The 21764-nt window shown below is 25.4% G+C and overlaps 1 protein-coding gene across 7 annotated transcripts; it reads left to right on the top strand.

Moving 5' to 3' along the window:
• The first annotated feature begins 1186 nt into the window (after nucleotides 1-1186).
• LOC110611435 (programmed cell death protein 2) lies at nucleotides 1187-7023 on the top strand. 7 transcript variants are annotated; one of them, XM_043955472.1, is made up of 13 exons: nucleotides 1187-1391; nucleotides 1641-1657; nucleotides 1740-2061; nucleotides 3139-3418; nucleotides 3641-3724; nucleotides 3963-4096; nucleotides 4227-4327; nucleotides 5075-5163; nucleotides 5261-5363; nucleotides 5720-5874; nucleotides 5957-6027; nucleotides 6518-6632; nucleotides 6806-7023. In XM_043955472.1, the coding sequence occupies exons 4-13, from the start codon at nucleotides 3167-3169 to the stop codon at nucleotides 6950-6952; spliced, it is 1251 nt and encodes a 416-aa protein (XP_043811407.1). In that variant the 5' UTR covers nucleotides 1187-1391; nucleotides 1641-1657; nucleotides 1740-2061; nucleotides 3139-3166; the 3' UTR covers nucleotides 6953-7023. The 7 variants fall into 7 exon arrangements, with proteins under 7 accessions (XP_043811407.1, XP_043811406.1, XP_043811404.1 ...); XM_043955471.1 differs by having other exon boundaries at nucleotides 1593-1657; XM_043955469.1 differs by having other exon boundaries at nucleotides 1542-1657.
• The last annotated feature ends 14741 nt before the right edge of the window (nucleotides 7024-21764 follow it).

The following is a 21764-nucleotide window of genomic DNA, read 5'->3' as shown; positions in this document are numbered from 1 at the left end:
TTTGTTGCTTCATGGATCCAGCAAGGTAATCGAGTCAGGCCTCCCACATATAGGTTTGAGTGTAGTCCAGCTCATCAAAATAAATGCATTCAACTAAATTTAAAATACTATATTTATATATGCAGTCAACTATATTTTATGTAAAATTTAATATATTTTATATTATATATAAGAGTATGCGGTTTCGATTTTGGGATGGCTTTTATAGAATTATTCAGTATTTAAAATTATATAGTTTAGTTTAATAGTAGATGTTTAAATAGTTGTAATTATTTTAATTTTTAATTTTATCAAATCATATTTTATTATTATATAATGTAATTAATAATTATATACAGATAATAATAACAATTACAAATAATATACATATATATGTAATTGATTTTAATAATTTATATTCTATTAATATAGAAATAGTATATAATATAATTTATTTAAATAAAATGAAATATAATTAATAAATTAAATTAGTTGAATTATATCCCTATAAATTTTTAATAATTGACAAGTGACTAAAATATATAATAATTATATATGAAGTTATTAATAGTAATTATAAATATATATATATACACATATTAATTTATATATAATTATTTTAATAATTTATATTCTATTAATATTAAAATTGTGTGCTATTAAAAGAATATGACACTTTCAATCTTTAAAGAAAATGAGATTTATGAAGGATGAGAGCATAAACTCTGCTCTATTATAACGAAGGAGAAAGGGATGAGGGAGGACGGAGGAGATTAGAGGGATATGAGATGGGATGAATATACGAATATAAGAGAAAATAAAAAAATAATGGTGTTTATGGATTAAACTAAGATTAAATTGGATGGAAGGACTTATTTAATTAATTAATTATTTAACTATTTAATTTTAATTTGAATTTTAGTTTTTTTATTAAAAATTATATCAAAATTAAATAAACCGTATTGAAATTATATTCAACTAAAATCATACTAAAAAATCGATTTTTATATATATATTTAAATAATTTAGAGTGATATTATATAAGATATAGTACAGTAATATATTTAAAGATTTTAAAAATTTTAATAATTTTTCTCTTTAATAAAATGTCTTTTTTTTATTATTCTTGAATATTTTAAAGAATTTCAAATAAAATGTGCGAACCCTAGGGATAACGAGAAGAAACAGTGCTATATATATCCACTTAACTTTAAAATCTCTCGTCTCTCTGCGACAGCAGTGGTACACGGAGAGGGAAGGATAAACAGAGCCATGGTTTCGCAGAAGCTCCAAAAGCGGCTAGCCGCAAGCGTGCTTAAGTGCGGGAAAGTGATGCGGAATATGCTTACATCAGAAGGGGAAGGTGTGGCTCGATCCCAACGAAGTCAATGAAATTTCCATGGCTAACTCCCGTAAGTTCCTCTCTCTCTCTCTCTCTCTCTCTCTCCCGTGTCCGTATCATTTTTATCAATGATGAGATTCATATTGATCTGTTTGGAGTTCATATGCATTAGTATAAATTTTTCTGGTTCTGAAGTGGAGTATGTTCTTCTTTCTTATAGGATACCTATCGATGTCGTTCTTTTACAAAGTGTCTGTATTTGTGTTATTAGTGTCTGTCGTTTGGTGCCCTTTCTGATTGATGATTTTGTTGGATAAAGAGCTTAGTGAGCTCTTGGTAAGCTTCATGTCCTTTACCATTTGCTGGCGCTAGAAATCTTCCACAAGCTGTCTGTTAATTTCCTTCTCTCTCTCTCCAGTCGGCGACATTTCCCACTTCCCAGTCAACGCCTCTCTCCCCCCATTTCACTGACGAAGCCGGCACCGGCGACTTCTCCTTTCTCTCTTCAGTCGACTCTAAATCTTCTCTCTTCCCAGTCAGCGATATCTCCTTCTCTCTCTAGTGTGGCGACATCTCCCACTTTCCAGTCTGGAGACAACTCTTCCCTCTCCCCGTCGGCATCGGCGACATCTCCTTCTCTCTCCCCAGTCGGTGACATCTACTCTTTCCAATTGACGCTTCTCTCCCCCACTTCACTGACGACTGCCGGCGACAACTCCTTTAACTTGAACTCTCTTCAGGTTTGCAATCAAATTTTTTGATAATCAAGATCTTTTTTTATTTATGTGCATGTTGTTAAAGAATTTTTAGTTGCAATTAAATATTTTAGAATTTATGGACTATTAATATGATTATTTGGATACTGTTAAAGAAATCTGATTATTTGCTATTTGGTATTTGGTTACTGATTTATAGACTATTAATCTGATTTATGGACTAAAAGTTGCTATTAAAGATTTTTAGAATTTATGTACTATTAATCTGATTATATGCTATTTGGTTACCCTTAATATGATAATCAAGATTTTTTTAGTTGCCGTTAAAATATGCTAGGTTTAAGAAAAAATATGTGTTATTTTACCGTAATGATATTTGATGTAGTGAAGAGATTATAAATCCTAAGTGCCCTCTATGTAATTTACCTGGTTCGTGTCATTGAGCATTTCTCCAATGTTTCTACTGTTGGGTTTGGTTCGTGTCATTGAGCATTTCTCCGATGTTTCTACTGTTGGATTGTGCATATCCTGCAGATAGATTTTGTAAAAATTATTGCAAGTTCTCATACTTGATTTACAATCTATGTTTTCTTTACTTGTTTTTTTGAAGGTTTTCAAGCACAATTTGATATTGGAGATTGAAATGGTCAATTGAATATATTTTATGTTCAATCAATGTAGTTTAATGAACTTTTGGAACATTTCATTTGTTCAAAAATTTATGTTGGATAGATAATTGATTAATGGTTGTGTTATGATGAACTTGTAATATATTTATTTTGTTTTAGTATATTTAAAATTTCTAATTCAGGTTTGTTATTTGGGTTATAATATCCAAATCTTTAAATTTTTTGTCATTGAAGTAAAAAATTCGGGTTCGGTCGTGTTTGGGTATTGCGCGGGTATTGTTACATGGATTTGAAATGGGTATAGATAATAAAATTAAAATACTAAAAGAGTTTGGGATGGGTTCGGAAATTTTACATATAATCGGGTTCGGGTTTGGATACTCTCAATTTTGCGGGTGCCCTACCCGTTTACATCCCTAAGTAGGAGCTTGAAACTATATTCTAGAATTACATCCTTACCTGTTCCTAACAGGAACAAGTAGACCAAAACACCAAGTAAAATGGATACTGGCCTGAGTGGAGATTCTATGGAAAAGCTTAAGGGGGTAAGAATTGCTCCTCTTGATGATGACGATGACGATTTTGAAGGACAAGAAAATGAAGAAGTACAAGAACCAACTTTTGAAGAAGAAGAAGATGATGATGACTATGACGAAGAAGAAGAACCAGTAACCCTTGGTTTTGTTGAGAAGCCTAAGCACTTCTGGTCTCTTCTCCGCCAATTATTTCCTAGCAAAGCTGGTGGTGTACCGGTATATGTCTTTTGACTCTTAAAAGGCTTCTTTTTTCCCTCTGGCAAAATTCTACTTCAATTCTTCATTAACTATTCTATAGATTTATTAAACGAAATGACCTTTTTGAGCTTGAGATACATATTATTGGTACAAGATTTTAGTTGGAAGCAACTTTTTCCTTAAAAGGAAAAGCAGTTGTTGTTTAACTTTGCTGAGAATTTGAAGCTGTTAATCCTGTAGGCATGGCTGGATCCAGTTAATTTACCATCTGGAAGATCCTGTGCTTGTGACACATGTGGAAATCCTCTGCAATTTTTGCTTCAGGTATTGTACTCAATTTTCAAAGCTACAGTATAATCTGGATCAAATTCTGATTATTATCAGTTAAAGATCTGGCTTAGAAAGATATCTTAAAAATCTTATTTGTAAGGTACCATTCACTTTTATGTTCCAGTTAGTTCTCTCTCTCTTTATCTCTTCTTTTCTTTTCCAACCTCTCTACCATGGATGTGAGGAGACTGATATATTTTATTAGAACTGACCTTGTTGATTGATTCCTTAGGTATATGCACCAATATCAGAGAAGGAATCAACATTTCATCGAACATTATTTGTATTTATGTGCCCCAAAATGTCATGTCTTCGTCGTGATCAACATGAACAATGGAAGTGTAGGTCAAAGAACTCATCTCGAAGGTATAACATGCATAAGTACTAATATTTTTCTGTAATTATTCTTATCTTGTTTCCTGTATGATCACAGGGATTAACTGAATATTGCCAATTTTGTATTCTGCATGCTTGATTAATTATGTAATTTCTTTTGAAGTGTGAAGGTCTTTCGTTGTCAATTGCCTCACCTTAATCCTTTTTACTCAAGTGAGGCCCCAAAACTCGATGGAACTGACATACCTTCTGGATCTGGAGGTAACTTGCTGTCTCAAATTTAATGCCAGGATTGTCTTATATATATATATATATAGAGAGAGAGAGAGAGAGAGAGGCTCTGGATCCAATAATGTTAAAATAAATAAAGTTGCAGTATATTAAAGCTGCAATGGAATTTATTTATTTTAACGTTATTAGATCCAGAGCCAATGCCTGAAAGCTTGTCTTCTTGTTTGAGGACTTGCAGTGATGGAAATTTTGTTTATGATAAATTAGATTTGGAATGTGTGGTTAAATCCCAAAAATGACTGGTTGGAGATGTTTCTAATATCAGCCTTGACTGCCTTGTAACATGAGATGCCTTCTCAATTTTATGTACTATTGTGTACTGGCATTCTAAGCCTTATTCTTGAATACGGATTAGTGTTATTTTTATTCACTTTATCATATCATCTGTGACTTAAAATGGTATTAAGGGTGGTGATATGTTTAAGTTTATCACCAAAGCAATTGTACATTTTTCTATGTTTAAGATGAATTCTTACAGTTAACAACTTGACCAAATCATAGATCACACTCACAACAAAATGATTTTCTTCTAATGGTGTTAATATTTGCTTAACAATTTATGACATTACTAGTTTGTGTGATAAGATAGTGGCGAGGATCTTAGTGTCTTGCAACTGGTTGATTAATTATAAAGCAGAATATGTGTGGAATTGTTTCTATGTCATTTCATCTCATAACCACTCTTGATAGCCTTCATTCTTGTTTGCTTCTTTTTAGTTGCACTTTGTAATTGGTGTGGTACCTGGAAAGGAGATCAATTTTGTAGTAGTTGCAAGAAAGCGTGTTACTGCTTGCAACAACATCAGGTAACATATTGTCATAATTTCAAATTAGTTTAATATTTATGACATCCATGACTAATTTGTATGCATTTGCCTTCATATTTCTTTTCATACTTTTCAGGCTATGCACCGTAAAATTAATTGTCAGCAACTGAGTCTTTCTTCTCAATTACATAACTCTAGCTCCAGTGGTGGAGAAACCACTTCAATGGAGATAATTAAAGGTTTGTATATTTATTATGGAATTATACTAAATTACCATTTTATTTTATTCTTTAAATAGCGTATGCTATATGCTATCATACTTTGTTGTTGTTGTCATTGTCATTGTTATTGTGTGCGTGTGTGTAATATCTGGCATACAGTAATACATGAAACTTGGGTGTGTAAGGAATGGATACTTTTTATATAATAAAATTGAGAATCACAAGTAACTGATTATGTTGACGTGATTATATGCACATCCGTGTAGAATCAACAATGGCCTTGTGTTTGTTTTTCTTAATGAAGTTTATACATCATATTTTTTTTTTTTTTTTACAAAATTTTACTTCTGATGAGATATGGTGATTTCAAACAGCTACTAGCAATGCTCTTTGGCCAGAGTACGAGATACTAAATGAGGATGAAAGTGAATTGGATGCTGAAATGTCTGATGATAATGCATATGATAAGTTGTTGATATCACGGAAGAGAACTGATGACTCGATGATGTCATTAGTAGACTGTTTCAAGGTGTCCATTGTTTTCTCCTGTTATGGAAAAATTTTTAGTTACTTTTCAAATTCCCTACGTGCTTATTTACTGCTGATAACAGGGGAATAGCGACAGAAAATGTTGGGCTTCTTTCCAAGAGCGTATAGCCAAAGCCCCAGAACAAGTGTTGAGGTAATACATCAAAGTCACTGTTTGTATGCATTTATGACCCTCAGTGTGAATGGATTCACTGTTTGTACACTCATCAAGCTCTGCAATTAGTGCATAATAATTGGCTGCCATATGGAAGATAGAAATGCGAAGGAGGTTCCATTTGGTCGATGACTTTAGAGGCCCGATGGTTCTTAATTCCATAAAAATCACAAATTTTCTGCCGCATGCAAATTTATACACAATTATTATTTCATCCAAGATTTCAAACGAATATTTAGTGAATAGTGTTTATCCTACAACATTCTATGCTGGACAGCAGCCATAAGTTGCAATCTAAAAAATTGGTTCGATTTCTGACAAAGATTTTGTTGTCCTTTTATCCTACAATATTCTATTTGCATTTCACAGTTATATCTTTCTTCCTTGCCTTTCTTTTCTTTTCTTTTCTTTGTTTTCTTTTTTTATATTCAATCTTAATTAATGTTGGTATAATTGTTTACTATAACAGGTATTGCAGGAATGCCAATGCAAGACCCCTTTGGCCCATGTCTAGTGGCCGACCATCCAAGGATGATATTCCCAACTGCAGTTATTGTGGCAGTCCTTCAGACTTTGAATTTCAGGTAGACCTTTAAAACCCTTGTGTCTTTGGCATTTCTTTCTTCAAAGTTGCATTGTTCTTTAGGGAATCTTGAATCTCAACTCTCATTTCAAGCTGTAAAATGATAATTGCGGGGCCAAATCATGCTTGCTTATGTAACGTCAAATGACCTTTCTTTTGTCCGGATGGTGCTAGATCTTGCCCCAGTTGCTTTACTACTTCGGCGTGAAGAATGACGATGTAGATTCCCTTGATTGGGCAACTATCGCTGTGTATACGTGCAGAGCCTCTTGTGAGGCTAGTATAGCATACAAACAAGAGTTTGCATGGGTTCAACTCTGACGACCTTTTGCTTCTGTAGTTAATCCAATAGAATAGATATGGGAGAGAGTTTCATCTACTGTTTTATTATTATTATTATTATTATTATTATTATTATTTATTTTTTATTTTTATAATACATTCTTCTTATATTATTTTTTGTTGAGATGGATTTCTTCTGGTTTAATTTTAAGGGAATCCACGCTCTATATAAAATTATAAAATGGACTGATGCTCAATTTTACTTGGTCAAAGTAGATATGAACCCTTAACACAAGATTACATTTTAAGCTAGCAAGGATTGTATGATTTAATCCCGCGACACTATCACTTGAGTTCGAACAAAACCGCCATTAGCCGTCTCTATTTGATCATACCGCTGCCGTATCCCAACACGTACGCCCAAAATTGAATTGCACAATAGTTGATTGAACAATAGGTGATTTATAGGCACGTTTAATAAAATTCACGTGGCAATCTTATATTAAATCTTTAATAATAAATTAATATTTAAATTTAATTTTTATTTCATTAGTAAAATATATAAATTATTGTAAGTTGACCATAAATTATAAATTTTATATTTTTGAATGATTAAAATATTTCTTTAAGTGGTCAATATTTTTAATAGTAAAAATATTATTTTATCTATTATTTTAAAAATAAAAATATTAAGAGATTATTATTTTAATTTTTGAAAATTGGTGAATTTGTAGATTTATTTATTTATTTATTTTTTATTATAATAAATAATTTTAATTTGAAAATAGAAAATTAATATTTGTAGTATAAAAAATAATAATTAACAATTTTAGGTTTTCTTAAAAATTAATTTTTATATTCTGTAAAATCAATTTTTCATTTTTATTAAATAAAAAATAAAAAATTATTTTTTATACTTAAAAGTCCTCCTAAATTGATTTTTGTAAGTTTTTATATTTAATTAAAATTAAATATTAATTTTTATACTTATATATTACAGTTAAATTTATGTATAAATTAATTTTTATAAGTATAAAAATTTTGATATATAGGATATTAATTTTATATTTTAAAAATTAAAATTATTTATAATAATAAAAAATAAATAATAATGAATAAAATCTATAAATTCACTTTTTAAAAATTTAAATAATAATTTTTCAATTTTTTATTATTAACACAATAGACAAAAAAAATTATTAAAAAATATTATCACTTAAAGGGATATTTCAATTATTAAAATATAAAATTTTTAGTTAATAATTAATTAATCGTAATTTATACTTTTATTAATAAAGAAATATTTTATTAAGTAAGAATTAAAATTATAGATTAATTTATTATTAACAATTTAATAAAAAATTAATTTATGTCAAACCTCTATGAAATCCTGTAAATTATCCTTCCAAATTTGATAAATCTTGGAGAATTCCATAATCCTAGCGTCACGTGCCATTTTATTAGTATTGAGGGGATTGAGGGGACCCTGATGAGATGCAGTTCAATCTAGACCAAGATGAGTTTCTTGGAAAACAATATGCAATTAGAATGGCATTTATAAGAATAAGATATCTCAGATGTTTAATAATAGAGTCAAACCACGAGTTTTTAATGTAGGAGTTCTTAAAAGAACTGATGAAACAGGTGGTAGTGTCGAATCTGGTAAATTGAGTGAAAATTAAAAAGGACTGTTTAAGGTCTCGAAGGTTATTTGCTCTGGTCTTATAAATTGGACAAGTTAGACGCCAGGTCATTCTCCAGTCTCAGAATATTTGTAATTTACAAAAATTCTATCAATAACATTTAACGAGTTATTTTTTCATGTTTTGTGTTATTCAGTTATGAGAAACGGTAGTTTGCCGAAATTAAAGATCATTTATCAAAGCATTTTTTTCAATACAAAAAAAGCCACAATGCGTGTATTTGCCAGGCTCATGACCGGATGTTTGTCCCGATTATTAGAATTTTTAAGGCATTTTATGCTAAGACCATAAGTCGAATATCCTCCAGAATCATGACCAGATGTTGTTCTTAATTATTAAAATTATTTTTAAGGCATTTTATGTCAAGGTCACAAGACGGATATCCACCAGACTCATGATCGCGTGTTAGTCCCAATTATTAAGATTGTATTTAAGGTATTTTTATGTCAAAGCTATAAAGTGGGTATCTGTCAGGCTTATGACTGGGTGTTAGTCCCAATTGTTAAAATTATTATCCGCCAAACTCAATTATCCGACCATGTCTACACAAAATAAAGAGTGAGTAAGTTAAATCATGTCAAAAGTAAAAATAGTTAGAAGTAAAAATACCCTGATCAATAGGTGAAAGCAAGGTCATTAGAGGCATCCGCTGAACGGATGGCCGAGACAATTGAGCTTGTTTTGCCCAAAGGTGGCTTTTCCAAGACAACGTAACATTCCTCACCACCACGGTCGAGACAATTGAGCATGCTTTGCCCAAAGGTGGCTTTTCCAAGACAACGTAACATTCCTCACCACCACGTTAATGTTCACTCTATCAGTTGAAGCTATCTTTTGGAGGAAATCCAAAGTCTCTTCCTCATCCTTTCGCGATTGAACTCCAACCTTTCTCAGCTCCACATTGACGTTCCAGCTTGTGCGGAGATGATTAAAACCTCTGGACACCCGATGGCAGAGGATGAAAACTTGTTCTGCCAGCGCTTCAAGGAGGAGGGTATCCGGTCGAAGAGGGTTTGACATTTTTTTCCATTGAAAAATCAGAATTCTTTATTTGTTTTAGTACCCAGCTAGTACAGCTGTGAGAAGAGGGCTATACTTGGCTTAATGTTATTGAAATAGACAAAGTGAAAAGCAATCAAAATCCTTCAACTGTTCGGGTGAAGCTAGACGACTGAAAGCTTGTGGAAACGAAGGACTTCAACAAAGAACGGATCCATAGGAAATCAAAGATCCGCCTTCAGTTACTCTTTGTAAACCGTGATTGTATCCTCTGCTGGGATTTGATCATCCACACATACGCTCGAGTATGGAGCATAAACCCAAAAATTCTCCCAAAAGATCTGGTAGTTATCATGCAGTCGGTATCATTCAACAGAATGCTTCGTTATCGTGAACCGCCGACAGTGAAACTATAGAAGCAGGAGCTTGGATGGGGCTGCTAGAGGAAGAATTCTAAGGGGCACCTCCACCAAAGGAAGACGGTCAGGAAGAAGAAACAAGCTCTTATTCATTTTTTTTTTTTTTTTTTGGAAAAGAGCAGAAATAAGAATTACCTTGAGAAAATGTAAGAGTGAGAAACTAGGTGGTTGAGTCTTTTTTGAAGAACAGAGAGCAGTTGAGAGAAAAATAAAAATCAGAGGAGAAAAAAGGTTTTTACATTACGATTTCGACGGCATATTTTAAATGCGGTTCGAGAAACAAGACAATCATCATTTATGTCTAGGAATAGGCGAAGTGACGTGAGCATGAAGAGCTAATTTAGACATGCCACGTGCCTAAGATCCTGAAAATAATTGTAACATTTGAATTTGAAGAATTAAAGACTAGTGAAGAGACCTCTGATACGACATAATAATCGTTCAAAATAAGTCATGAGTTGTCACCATAAGACAAAACCGCATAGTAAGGATCTAACAAGCTGACACGTGGTCGTGGAGGTTTTACCTATAGAAAGAAAGATTAGGGCACCGTAATATTTGGTGTTTCAACAAAACTCGACCTCTCCTGAACAAGTCGAGTATTCATGAAAATTTACCGTTAGTGGATATAATCTAGTAGATTTTCGTTATACCTATAAATACAGAATCTCCTATCCACTAGCCTATACTAGTCGAATTTTTAAGAGATTTGATAACCAACTCCATTTTCTTGCAGTATAAAGACAAATGTGCATAGAGATTATTCTTGCTAAAAGCAAACTACTACATTTGGCCACTCTATTAGCTTACTGACTTAAGCCTATAGACACTAACTTCCTCATATCTTCTCTTTTGTATATTGAACAATCGCAATTCAGCTCTATTTCCAGTCATATCAATATATAAAATTATTGATGTAATACAATTAAACTAATAGTTTAGCAGTAATTTAAAATTATTGAGAAAAAATTTTAATTTTTTTTAGTTTATAATAATAGATTTTAATAAATAACTTGTTTTATATTCAATATTGTTATAATTTTAATAGCAATTTTTATTTATAGTAAAAAGTTAAGTAAAGTACTCCTTTATATAATAATTTTAATTATTTTAATAAAAAATAAATAAATTAATAAAAAAATACAAAACATTTACCCTATATTTAAAACTAAAAAATTTAAAAGAATTTAATTTAATTCTTCTTTTTATCCATTTTCATGTTTAAAATAAAAAATATAAACTTTAATTAAAAATTCATTTTAAAAATAAAATTTGTGTATGATTGTCTAAGAATTGATAAAAATGATTTTATTACAATAATTTATTTTAAATAAAGTAGTCTAACGCTAGTTTGCATATCAAATAATGACTAATATATAAATAAAAAGGTAGCTAAATAATCTAAAAAGAAATTGAAATTGAATTAAAATAATAATTGGAAAAAAAAAAGGGATGATGGCCATGTAATGAGCAAGAACAAAGAAGAGAGGAATAAAGAAAAGAGGAAGAGAGTTGTTGACTTTTTAATTGATCTTTTTATCCGTTGTATGGTTTTCAAGATGTGGTGGGGCAATTAAGATATAGGAGCTACACAATAGGAAAAGGTAGAAAAGTTTTCAAATTGAAAAAGATTATCTAAGGAATTTTTTTTCTATCTTTTAAAATTTTTAATTTCTTTTAAAAGAAAAAAAAAAGAAATTAATTGATTGATACCATCAATTTTAGAAATACTCTCACGTTTTCATAATTCTCTTTTTAAATATTTTATGTGAATTTAATATTTTTACAGATATAATTATTTAATTTTATTTTATTTTATTTTAAATTTTTTTAAAACTGAAAATTGAGAATTAGAGAAGTAGAACTGAAATCTATGAAATTTATTTAGATGTATTTAACATCATATTAAATCTGTAAGTACGAGAATTTAATAAATTTTATTGTAATTCTGTTTTGCTATTAATAACAGTCATATAATATAATTTTATTATAAATAAAAAAATTATGAAAATTGAACAAATACCAAAACAAAAAAACTCTTCGAAATAGAGTGGCATTGTAGGTATATATTATTGTTAGTTATGTATTAGTCCAACTTAAAATTATTATTATTTTGGAGTATTTTGCATCTTTCTTCATCATTGTGTTAACTTCTTGTCATAGAAAAGAGTTTATTTATTCATTTTTAAGAAATCTATGTTTGAAAAATATTTTTTAATTAAATAATTTATTTTTTATTTAATTTTAATTTAAAAATAAATACATTAATAAATTTTTATATAGATTTCTAAATTCTGAAAATGTAATCTTAAAATGACTTTTTTAATTAAAAATTTTTATGAATTAATTTTTCAAATATCCTAAACATTAAAAATATAAACAATATAAAAAAAATTTACAATCAAATTATTGAAAATATCATCGTTAAAATAAATTTTTAATTATTTATTAACCATTTAAAATATCGACATAAAATTATCGGTTACTTGTTAATGAAAAATTATACCTATATTTTTCTATTGATATAGTAAAAATATTAGTAGATTTTAATAATAAATTTAAATACATTAGTAGTATTTTACAATTTATTACTATATTTATAATGTAGCCCGATGTTAAATATAGCTATGAATTCATATACGGTTACTGAGTTATTAGACATAAAATTATTTTTTTTCTTTTCTGTCTCCTATTTTTTTCTTTTTTTCTTTTAATTTATTTTCTTTTATCTCATTTTTTATAATTTTTTTTCTTTTTTTTCTCAAATTTTCTTCTTTTCTATCGTGCACTCTATTTAGCAACATTCTAATTTAGTTCAAAATAATTTTTACCTTTTTTTATTTCGACTCTATTTTTAAAATTTTAGGGTATTTTAATTTAATAACAATAAATTAAAAAAATTTATTATTTAATTTTTATATTATAAGAAATTTACTAGATAACCATTTGATTTTTAAAAATAAATTAATATTTTAAAAAAATTATTAATTAGTTCATTTGCTAATTAAATATTATAAAAAAAAAATCTAATACTCGATAAAAAATTAATTAATAGACCTTTTATAAAAAAATTAAAAATACTCGATATAAAAATTAATTGATAGACCTTTTATAAAATTAAAAATTAATTAATAAGTTTTTTAAATTAAAAAAATTAAATAATAAAATATATAAAGCTAAAATTAATGAATAGATTAATTAATTAAATTTTCAAATTTTAAATATATCTAATACTCGATAAAAAATTAATTAATAGATCTTTTATAAAAAATTAAAAATACTCGATATAAAAATTAATTGACAGACCTTTTATAAAATTAAAAATTAATTAATAAGTTTTTTAAATTAAAAAAATTAAATAATAAAATATATAAAGCTAAAATTAATGAATAGATTAATTAATTAAATTTTCAAATTTTAAATATATTTTAATATATTTCTTAAAATTAAAATTTTTTTTCATAATATAAAAATTAAATAATAATTTTATTATAAATTAAAAACTACCTATTATACTCTATTTTGTGACGCGTTAAAATCATGGGTAAAATTATTATTTATTTTTTTAATATTATAATAATATATAAATTAATAATTATTATTTTATTTTATTTTATTTTATTTTTAAGAAGTCATTCAAAATATTTTTTTATATTTCTTATTATTTATTAAAATTTAATATTGAAAAATTATTTTTTTTAAGATTTATAAAATATAAATAATAATTAATATAATACATATATTTCAACAAGTGTTGTCTATACTTTTTCAATCCTAATAGAGGAAAAAAAAAACAAATGTGGGAGAGAATGATTAATTAGGTGTTTGATTTGACATTATAATAAAAAAGTAATGACAATTACATCTTCATTAACTTTCTAGATTACACCATATTTCTACGTATTACGTTATTAGGTAACACTTAATAATTTTATGTCACCATGATTCTTTCACAATTTCCACCTCATGAACCCTGTTGTCTGTCTTATATAAAATTTTATTTTTATATAAAAACAAAAAATAATAAAATTAATACAAGGGACACATAGGTCTAGTGAAAAAAACAAAAGATATAATAAAATCTGGTAGGGTGCGTGTTGGTTTGTGAATGGTGGAAATCCTTGATTCTTGAATGTCACATCACATCGCCTCATGCCTCTCATAAATTACTGGCTGCTCTCTCTTTTTTGCTTCAATTAAATAAATAAAATAATGAAGATTTTTTCCTTCTTTCAACTTATAAAGAATAAATTGAATGAAATTCAATTTCATTGGTTTATTGACTATTCAATTTATGTAATATGCTTAAATAAATAATTATTTTAAAAAGTAAAAAAATAAAAAAAGGAGAATCGCACTTTGCATACTGTGTCTGAAAAAGAAAGGAAATAGAAGTGAGTAGAAAACAAAAGAGAAGTGGAGTTGGGAAAAGGAGAAATAGGAAGAAAGAGTTGGTGAGAAAGAAATGTGTAGAATAGAGAAGTGGGGGAGGATCCATGGAGATTTTGGTGTCTCATATGGGTGTGGGTCTCAACATTCACCATCATAACTTTTTTCTTTTTTAGTTTTTTTTTTATTGTAACTAAAAATAGCTGTATTCGGTTAAATAAAAATATTGAATTAAATTAATTTAAAATTTTAATTTAATTTTTAATTTAAAAAATTTTAATTATTTTAATTAAATTTAATTTTTATAAAAAAATAAAAAATTATATCAATTAATAATAATAATATATTATTTTTAATAATATAAAGATATTAAATTATAATTAAAATTAAAATATTTTAATTAAATTTTAAAAAATTAAAAGTAAAATGTAAAAAATAAAAAATTTATTAAAAATTTCAATTGATCAAATTAAATTAGATCTATTTAATTCAATTTAATTTCTTTAAAATTAATTTAATTTTTATAAATATCAAAATTTTAATTTTTAATTTATTTCAATCGATTCAAATCCATCTCTCACCATAACCTCATTTTCAATTCCCCAATTCTGCCTTTTTAATTACGTGAATAAGAGTGTTTAAAATTATTATAAGAAATATATAATTTATTTCAATTAGTGTAAGATTTAATAATAATATTATTAAATTTTTTATTTATATATTTATAAATATTTTTTATTTTAATATTATAACTAATTAATAAAAAAAATTAATTTAACATTTTAATTTAAAAAATTTAACTACTTCGATTCATTTTAATTTTAATCAGAAAAAAATAAAAAAATTAAACCGAATAAATTAGTGATAATAATAAATTATTTTTCATAATATAAAAATATTATATATTTTAATTTTTTTTTTTTTTTGAAATAGAGGTTGGGGGAGTCCAACCTTAGACCTTTCAAGGTTAATGGATGCACTTTCCACCAGGCTAAGCCTTAGAGTGCTATATATTTTAATTAAATTTTAAAATATTAAAAATAAAGTGTAAAAAATAAAAAATTTATTAAAAATTTAAATCGAACAATTCAAATCAAAATTAAATCAGATCAATTTGATTTCTAATTAAAATTAATTCGATTTAATTTTTATAAATATTAAAATTTTAATTTTTAATTTATTTCGTTAAATTTAATTTTAAATTAAATTGAACAAATATTTACTCTAATCTCATTTTTAATTTCTCAATCGTCAGTAGCCCGCCTTTTTATTTATGAAAGTAAAAGGGTTTGAAATCTTTATAAAAAAATATATTATTTATTTTAGATTAATGTGAGATTTAATAAAAATATTATTAAATTTTTTATTTATGTATTTATAAATATTTTTTATTTTAATATTATAACTAATTAATAAAAAAATTATTTTATTAGAATTAATAATATTTAAATATATAAAAATTATTTACGAATAAAGAAATGAATTGTACAACTGAAATTATATGCATTTATGGAGCCTGCAAATATGGGCAATAATTAATTTGTTTTCCCTGTGCCGGTGGAGTTGAGACCACGGAAACTTATGGTTAATACGACATCGTTGTCTGATGTACAAATATCAAATAGACTTTATAACTATATTGGTCCAACTCATTAAACCCTGTCTTTTTTTTTAAAAAAAAAAATTACTTTTAAGAATTTGAGAAAATTAGGAATAGTGATGGATATTTTAATGTAAAATATTAATAATATATAAAATTAAACAAGAGGGTATTATTTATTTAATAATAATTAAATTTTGAACAAATTCAAATAATTTTAAATGAATAATAATTTTAATGAATTTTAACCAGATTTAAAATAAAATAAAAATAATAATCAAATTTAAATTCAAATGAATTTTATAAATTTCTTATTCATTACCATCTCGAAAAGGAATTCTTGAGGTGTGAGAAAAAGCATAGGAAGAAAACTTTTATATGGGAAAAGTGAATATATATTCATCACATAATTTATCAACCATTCATAAAATTTGATTTCTTTTAAAAAAAATTTTTGTACATTTAAGTTCTTTTGAAATAAATCACTTTTAAGAAATACAAATACTTATTTTCTTAATTTTTATTTGTTTTAAAATTAATTTTCATTTTCAATTAATTTAGAATAAGATAACACTAATTTAATTTTATTCAACAAATTTTTTATTAATAGAACGATCTAATATGAATAAAATAATACTTATAATTATATTTAAAAAATATTAATTTTTATATTTATACCGAAAGAAAATATTAATTTTTTTTAGCAATTAGGAAGGAGAAAGAGAAAGGAAGAGAGAAGAGATGAGGAAGCGGAGGGAGTGAGCGGGATTGTTAAGGGCTTTTAACGATCACCATTGGCATCGATGTGAGGCTATTTTTGAGCGGTTGTCTATTGTTTTTTTGTTTCTTATATTTTTTTTGGTTTTCCTTTCTTTGCTTTTTGGATAGAGAAGAATTTGGGTAGAAAAGTGAATATATATTCATCATCATATTCTTTTCTTCTTTTTCTTTTTTCTTCTTTATCATCGTTATATTTTTTTTAAGAAAAATAAAAAAAAATTATTTTATTAACAAAAAAAATAATAAAAATATTTTAATAAATTTTTAAAAATATAGAAACTGACTTTTTAATAATAATAATATTTAAAAATTAAATAAATAATTTAATAATAATAATATTTAAAAATTAAATAAATAATTTTATTTGAGGGTAAAATTAAATTTTAAAAATTTTTTCTCTCATTTGTTATCCATTTTTAATGGAAAAGAGAATAAAAAGACTATTTCATTGATAGAAAGAAAAAATAATGACGTTTTAATAAATTTCTAAAATTATAGAGATTGATTTATTAATAATAGCAATATTTAAAAATTAAATAGTAAATTTTTAAAATAAAATGAAGGATGGCGATATTTTTTTAATTTTACTGTACTAATATTTATATAAATCTATAGAGAATTTTAAACTTGTTATTGTAAAATATATATATATATATATATATTTGTAATAAAAATAAACACTAAGGATATCATATTCTACTGACTTGTGGAACAATTATAAATGGACACGTTAATTTTTTAAGCTCTTCGATTTATACGACGTTTTGAGTTTATTTTGAAATTTTTAATAAAATGTCAGTATTTTTATTTGTTATTTTATCTAATAGAGAGAAGGCTAACATATATTAGTACCAGTTGGGAGGTTTCCTTCGTCCACTAATGAGCTACTAACAAATAAATAATTCAAAAGCATACCTAAATGAAAAAGAAAATATTCCAGCACAAAGAGTCAAGCTGAATAAAAAACTTTTATATTAACTTTTAGAAGAGAAAAAAAAAACGTAACAACTATAATTAACTATTTATCGAGATTTAGCAAATAGAATGTTCAAGAAGTTAGAATAAGTTATTTTTGTTTTAAGAAATTGGTCAAAAAAAGAGAATAAGAAGATTATAGAATAAGTTATCTTTATGAGTAACAGTTGTGAAATTATTATTTTTTTATGTAAAAATTTTAAATTATTATTAAATTAATATTTTAATAATATTAAAATAATAATTTCCCAACCGTTGCTCAAAAATCTTGTCTAAACTGTAAAAATAGTAATGTTAAGTATATATAATTGGGTGTGAAAAAAAAATTACCCTGAAAATATAAGTGTGCAATATAATCTTTCTAAGCGAAGGAAATATCTTTCAAAATATATTTTAAAATCCTAATCTAGCTATTTACTTAAAATACATAGATTAGGATGATGAAGGGTTAGGTCAAGATGTTATTAATTTTCAAATAAACCCATCAAACCAATTATTAAATTTTCCAATATAGAAATCCCAAACTTAATGATTGTGATTAGATTAGAGATCTTTGCTAAGTTTAATTATACTACAGGCTAATTTAGCCTCTAATTGAGAGAGCACCATGAGAAGATACTAGTTTTCTATCTCTTTTTGTTTTTTTACATTGTAAACCTCAAATTGGCTATGGAGAAATTAGCCATGATTAGATGAAGAATAAAAGAAAAAAGACTGTGGTTATAGCTCATAGGGAAGTTTGACTTCTCTCTCTTTCTGTCACTCTCTTAACAATGGAGACAAAATGAAAATGACCCAAAATCTATGATGGATATGCACGTAGGCAAAAACCTAAGAAACTATTGGCGAACTAGAAAAAAGAAAAAAAAAAATTATGATTAAAGTCACCCATTTAATCATGAAATATCACCTCAATCAAGGACTGCCTTAGCCTTCATTGATCTTATAATTCACCTTAATTACTTCTTTCTATTTTTTTTTCTCTTTTTAAGAAGTTATTTTATATATTTTTATCATTAGAGAATTAAAAAATTATTTAAATTTTTTGTTAATTTTACTCTTATCTCTACTTACTGCAATTTTTAGATGAATATTGAAGTATAAATTAAACTGGTTATTAATCTCGTGCTCCTACGTGTCATCATGCATATGGCCGCATATCACTGTCACTGTGTTTAGTGGGTCGTAATAATTTGCTTGTTTAATCAGAAACGACAAGACGTTTAAGTCTTAATTCATGCAGATTTTTTTTTTGCTTTAGCGATTTCATGCAGCTCCGTAGCTACGAGACACGAGAAGCCATCGAAATCACGCAGTGAGAGAAGCATCATTAAGATCTAAATAATTTTGCTCTATAATACATTAATTGAATTTAGGCTTTCAAAATTTTTATAATTTTGTTTTGCTTTCAAGTATTTATTTATTAAAATTAAATTAAACCTTTTAAATAATAAAAATTAAAAAAATAAAGATTACTTATATAATATGGAGATTCACAATTTAATTTTTAAATATTAATATTATTAATAAATTAATATTTATATTTTTAAAAATCTATTAAAATATTATTATTTTTTTTTCATATTAATAAAATAGTTATTTTTTTATTAAAAATAGATAAATAATGAGAGATAAAAATTTTAAAATTTTATTTTATTTTCAAATAAAATTATTTATTTAATTTTTAGATATTTTTAAAAATTTATTAAAATATTATTATTTTTTATATATTAAAATATTTTTATCATTTTTTTTTCACCATCGAAATAATTCATTCTCTTGTTTTTTTTTTAAATCATTCTCTTTTAAGAGAAAAAAAAAGATGATGATGATAAAAACAAAAGAAGAAAAAAAAATTGAGAAAAAAAATATGACAGAAAAAAAAAAAGAAAAAAATCAGGATCGCGTCCTTTTTCTCTAAAGAAGAAGAATAAAAAACAATAAAAAAAAATGAAAAACCAAAGGGCAAAGAGAAAAAAATTTGAAAAATGAAAGATCACGATTATGGAGAGATAATTTGATTTTTTATTATATTTTTATTGATAAAAATAAAAAAAAATTATTTATCAATAAAAAAAAATTAAAAATATTTTAATAAATTTTTAAAAGTGTAAAAATTAATTTATTGATAATGATAATATTTAAAAATTAAATTATAAATTTTTCTATATGAACACAGAGTATGATTAGAAAATTGAAAATTTATTACGTTTTAATTATATTGGTTGAATTAACATAAACATTATTAATTATGGTCGCTCAAGCAATTGTGAAAGGGCCCTTAATTTGCTCTGCATCCAAATGAAGAATCTCCGCGACAACCTGCTCATAATAACTAATTGAAAAAAATATTATTTACGATTTGTATTATAAAAAAATTTATTAATTAATTTTTTAAATTTAAAAAATATATTAATTTTTTTTAAAATAATAATTATATTATTATTATCATTATTTTAGATCTATAAAATTTTGAATTTATGTAAATATTAATTTTTCAACTATTAATTATATAAAAAAAATATATGAAAGTAAATTTTTCATATAATTCTTGCACTGAAATTGAATAAAAAAAGAAAAGAAAAAGCTAGTGGTTGGTTTGTACAGTACAGGACACACTTTTCAATGGCCAAAAGGCAGCATTTGGATAGAATGACATAAATGGTTTTTTGTACAGAAACAGCCGCAACCTTTGAAATTTTAACTTCAAATTTTTGGGTGAGACTATAAGGAATTACGTATTTATATAAATATTATTATTTTTAATTATTATATATTTATAATAAAATAAATATTTTTTTATTATTTCACATTTATATATATATATTAAAAAAGACAATTTTTATTATTTTTTATTATTTTAAAAATTATTTTACTACTTCAGTCCCATAATAACTCTCATTTTAAATATTTTTTCTATCTTATATTATTTATTGTTTTATAAATTTTATGCTAACGTTAATTTTTATTTTTTATATATATTTTTATTAATTTTTAAATAATTTAAAACTAATATATAAAAAAATACAAAGATATTTTATATAAATTATTATAAATTTTTTAAAATTAAAATTATTAATTATTTTTATCAATTTAAATAAATAAATATTAAACGAAAATATTATTGACCAGATTGTCCCTGCGTGCAGGCATTGCAAGTGCAATAAAAACCTCTAGTTGTCTCGTTCCTCCAAAAATATTTTGATGTGTACACACGGACAGGAAAAACATGATTGTGCTGCGCTGGACGTATGTGGTGTAAGTCAAAAAGTGAGTGGGATCCAAACTGGGACCACCGCCAATGAAAATCACTGTGAAGAGATAGCAGCCAAACTGACTGCTGATTGGAACACGTGGCTTAAAAAGGAAATGCCGACAGTCGCTTTCACAGTCCGGTTTTCGTCGACAACTTACAGAGACATCGATTTTGACCGGCCCTCTTTTTGCTGGCGCCAGGTGTATTTTTCTAACATTTTAATTATATAAGTTATGTTTCAAAATTATTAATTAGTTTGTTTTTATTGATAAAGTTAAAAATTTTAAAACCTAATAATTATATAAATAAATATAAAAATATAAATCTAATTATCTTCTCATTATTTTACCAAAGAAATTTGTTAAAAAAATTTATTTTTCATTTATGAAAAATTTTTTATAAGAAAAAATTAAATTATTATTTTAAATAAAATTATTAATTATATTAATAAAATTTTATTAAATAGAAAGAGATATCATTTCAAATTAAGAGATGATTATATTTAATTATTTATAATTAGTATTACGATAAATCTATCTAATAAAAATATTAATTTTAAAATTTAATAAAAATATATAATTATTTAAAATCAAATTCCTATATAAAATAAATTATTCTTACTTAACCTTTAAAAATTTTATTTATTTTATTAGTACTTGTAATGTGACAGTCGCACCTCGGTAAAGAATAAAAGTTATAAAAGATTTATAATCAGTTAATTGATATAATC

Source organism: Manihot esculenta, chromosome 3 (genome assembly GCF_001659605.2).
Source record: "Manihot esculenta cultivar AM560-2 chromosome 3, M.esculenta_v8, whole genome shotgun sequence".
NCBI lineage: Eukaryota > Viridiplantae > Streptophyta > Magnoliopsida > Malpighiales > Euphorbiaceae > Manihot > Manihot esculenta.
This window is presented reverse-complemented; position numbering and strand designations above follow the sequence as displayed.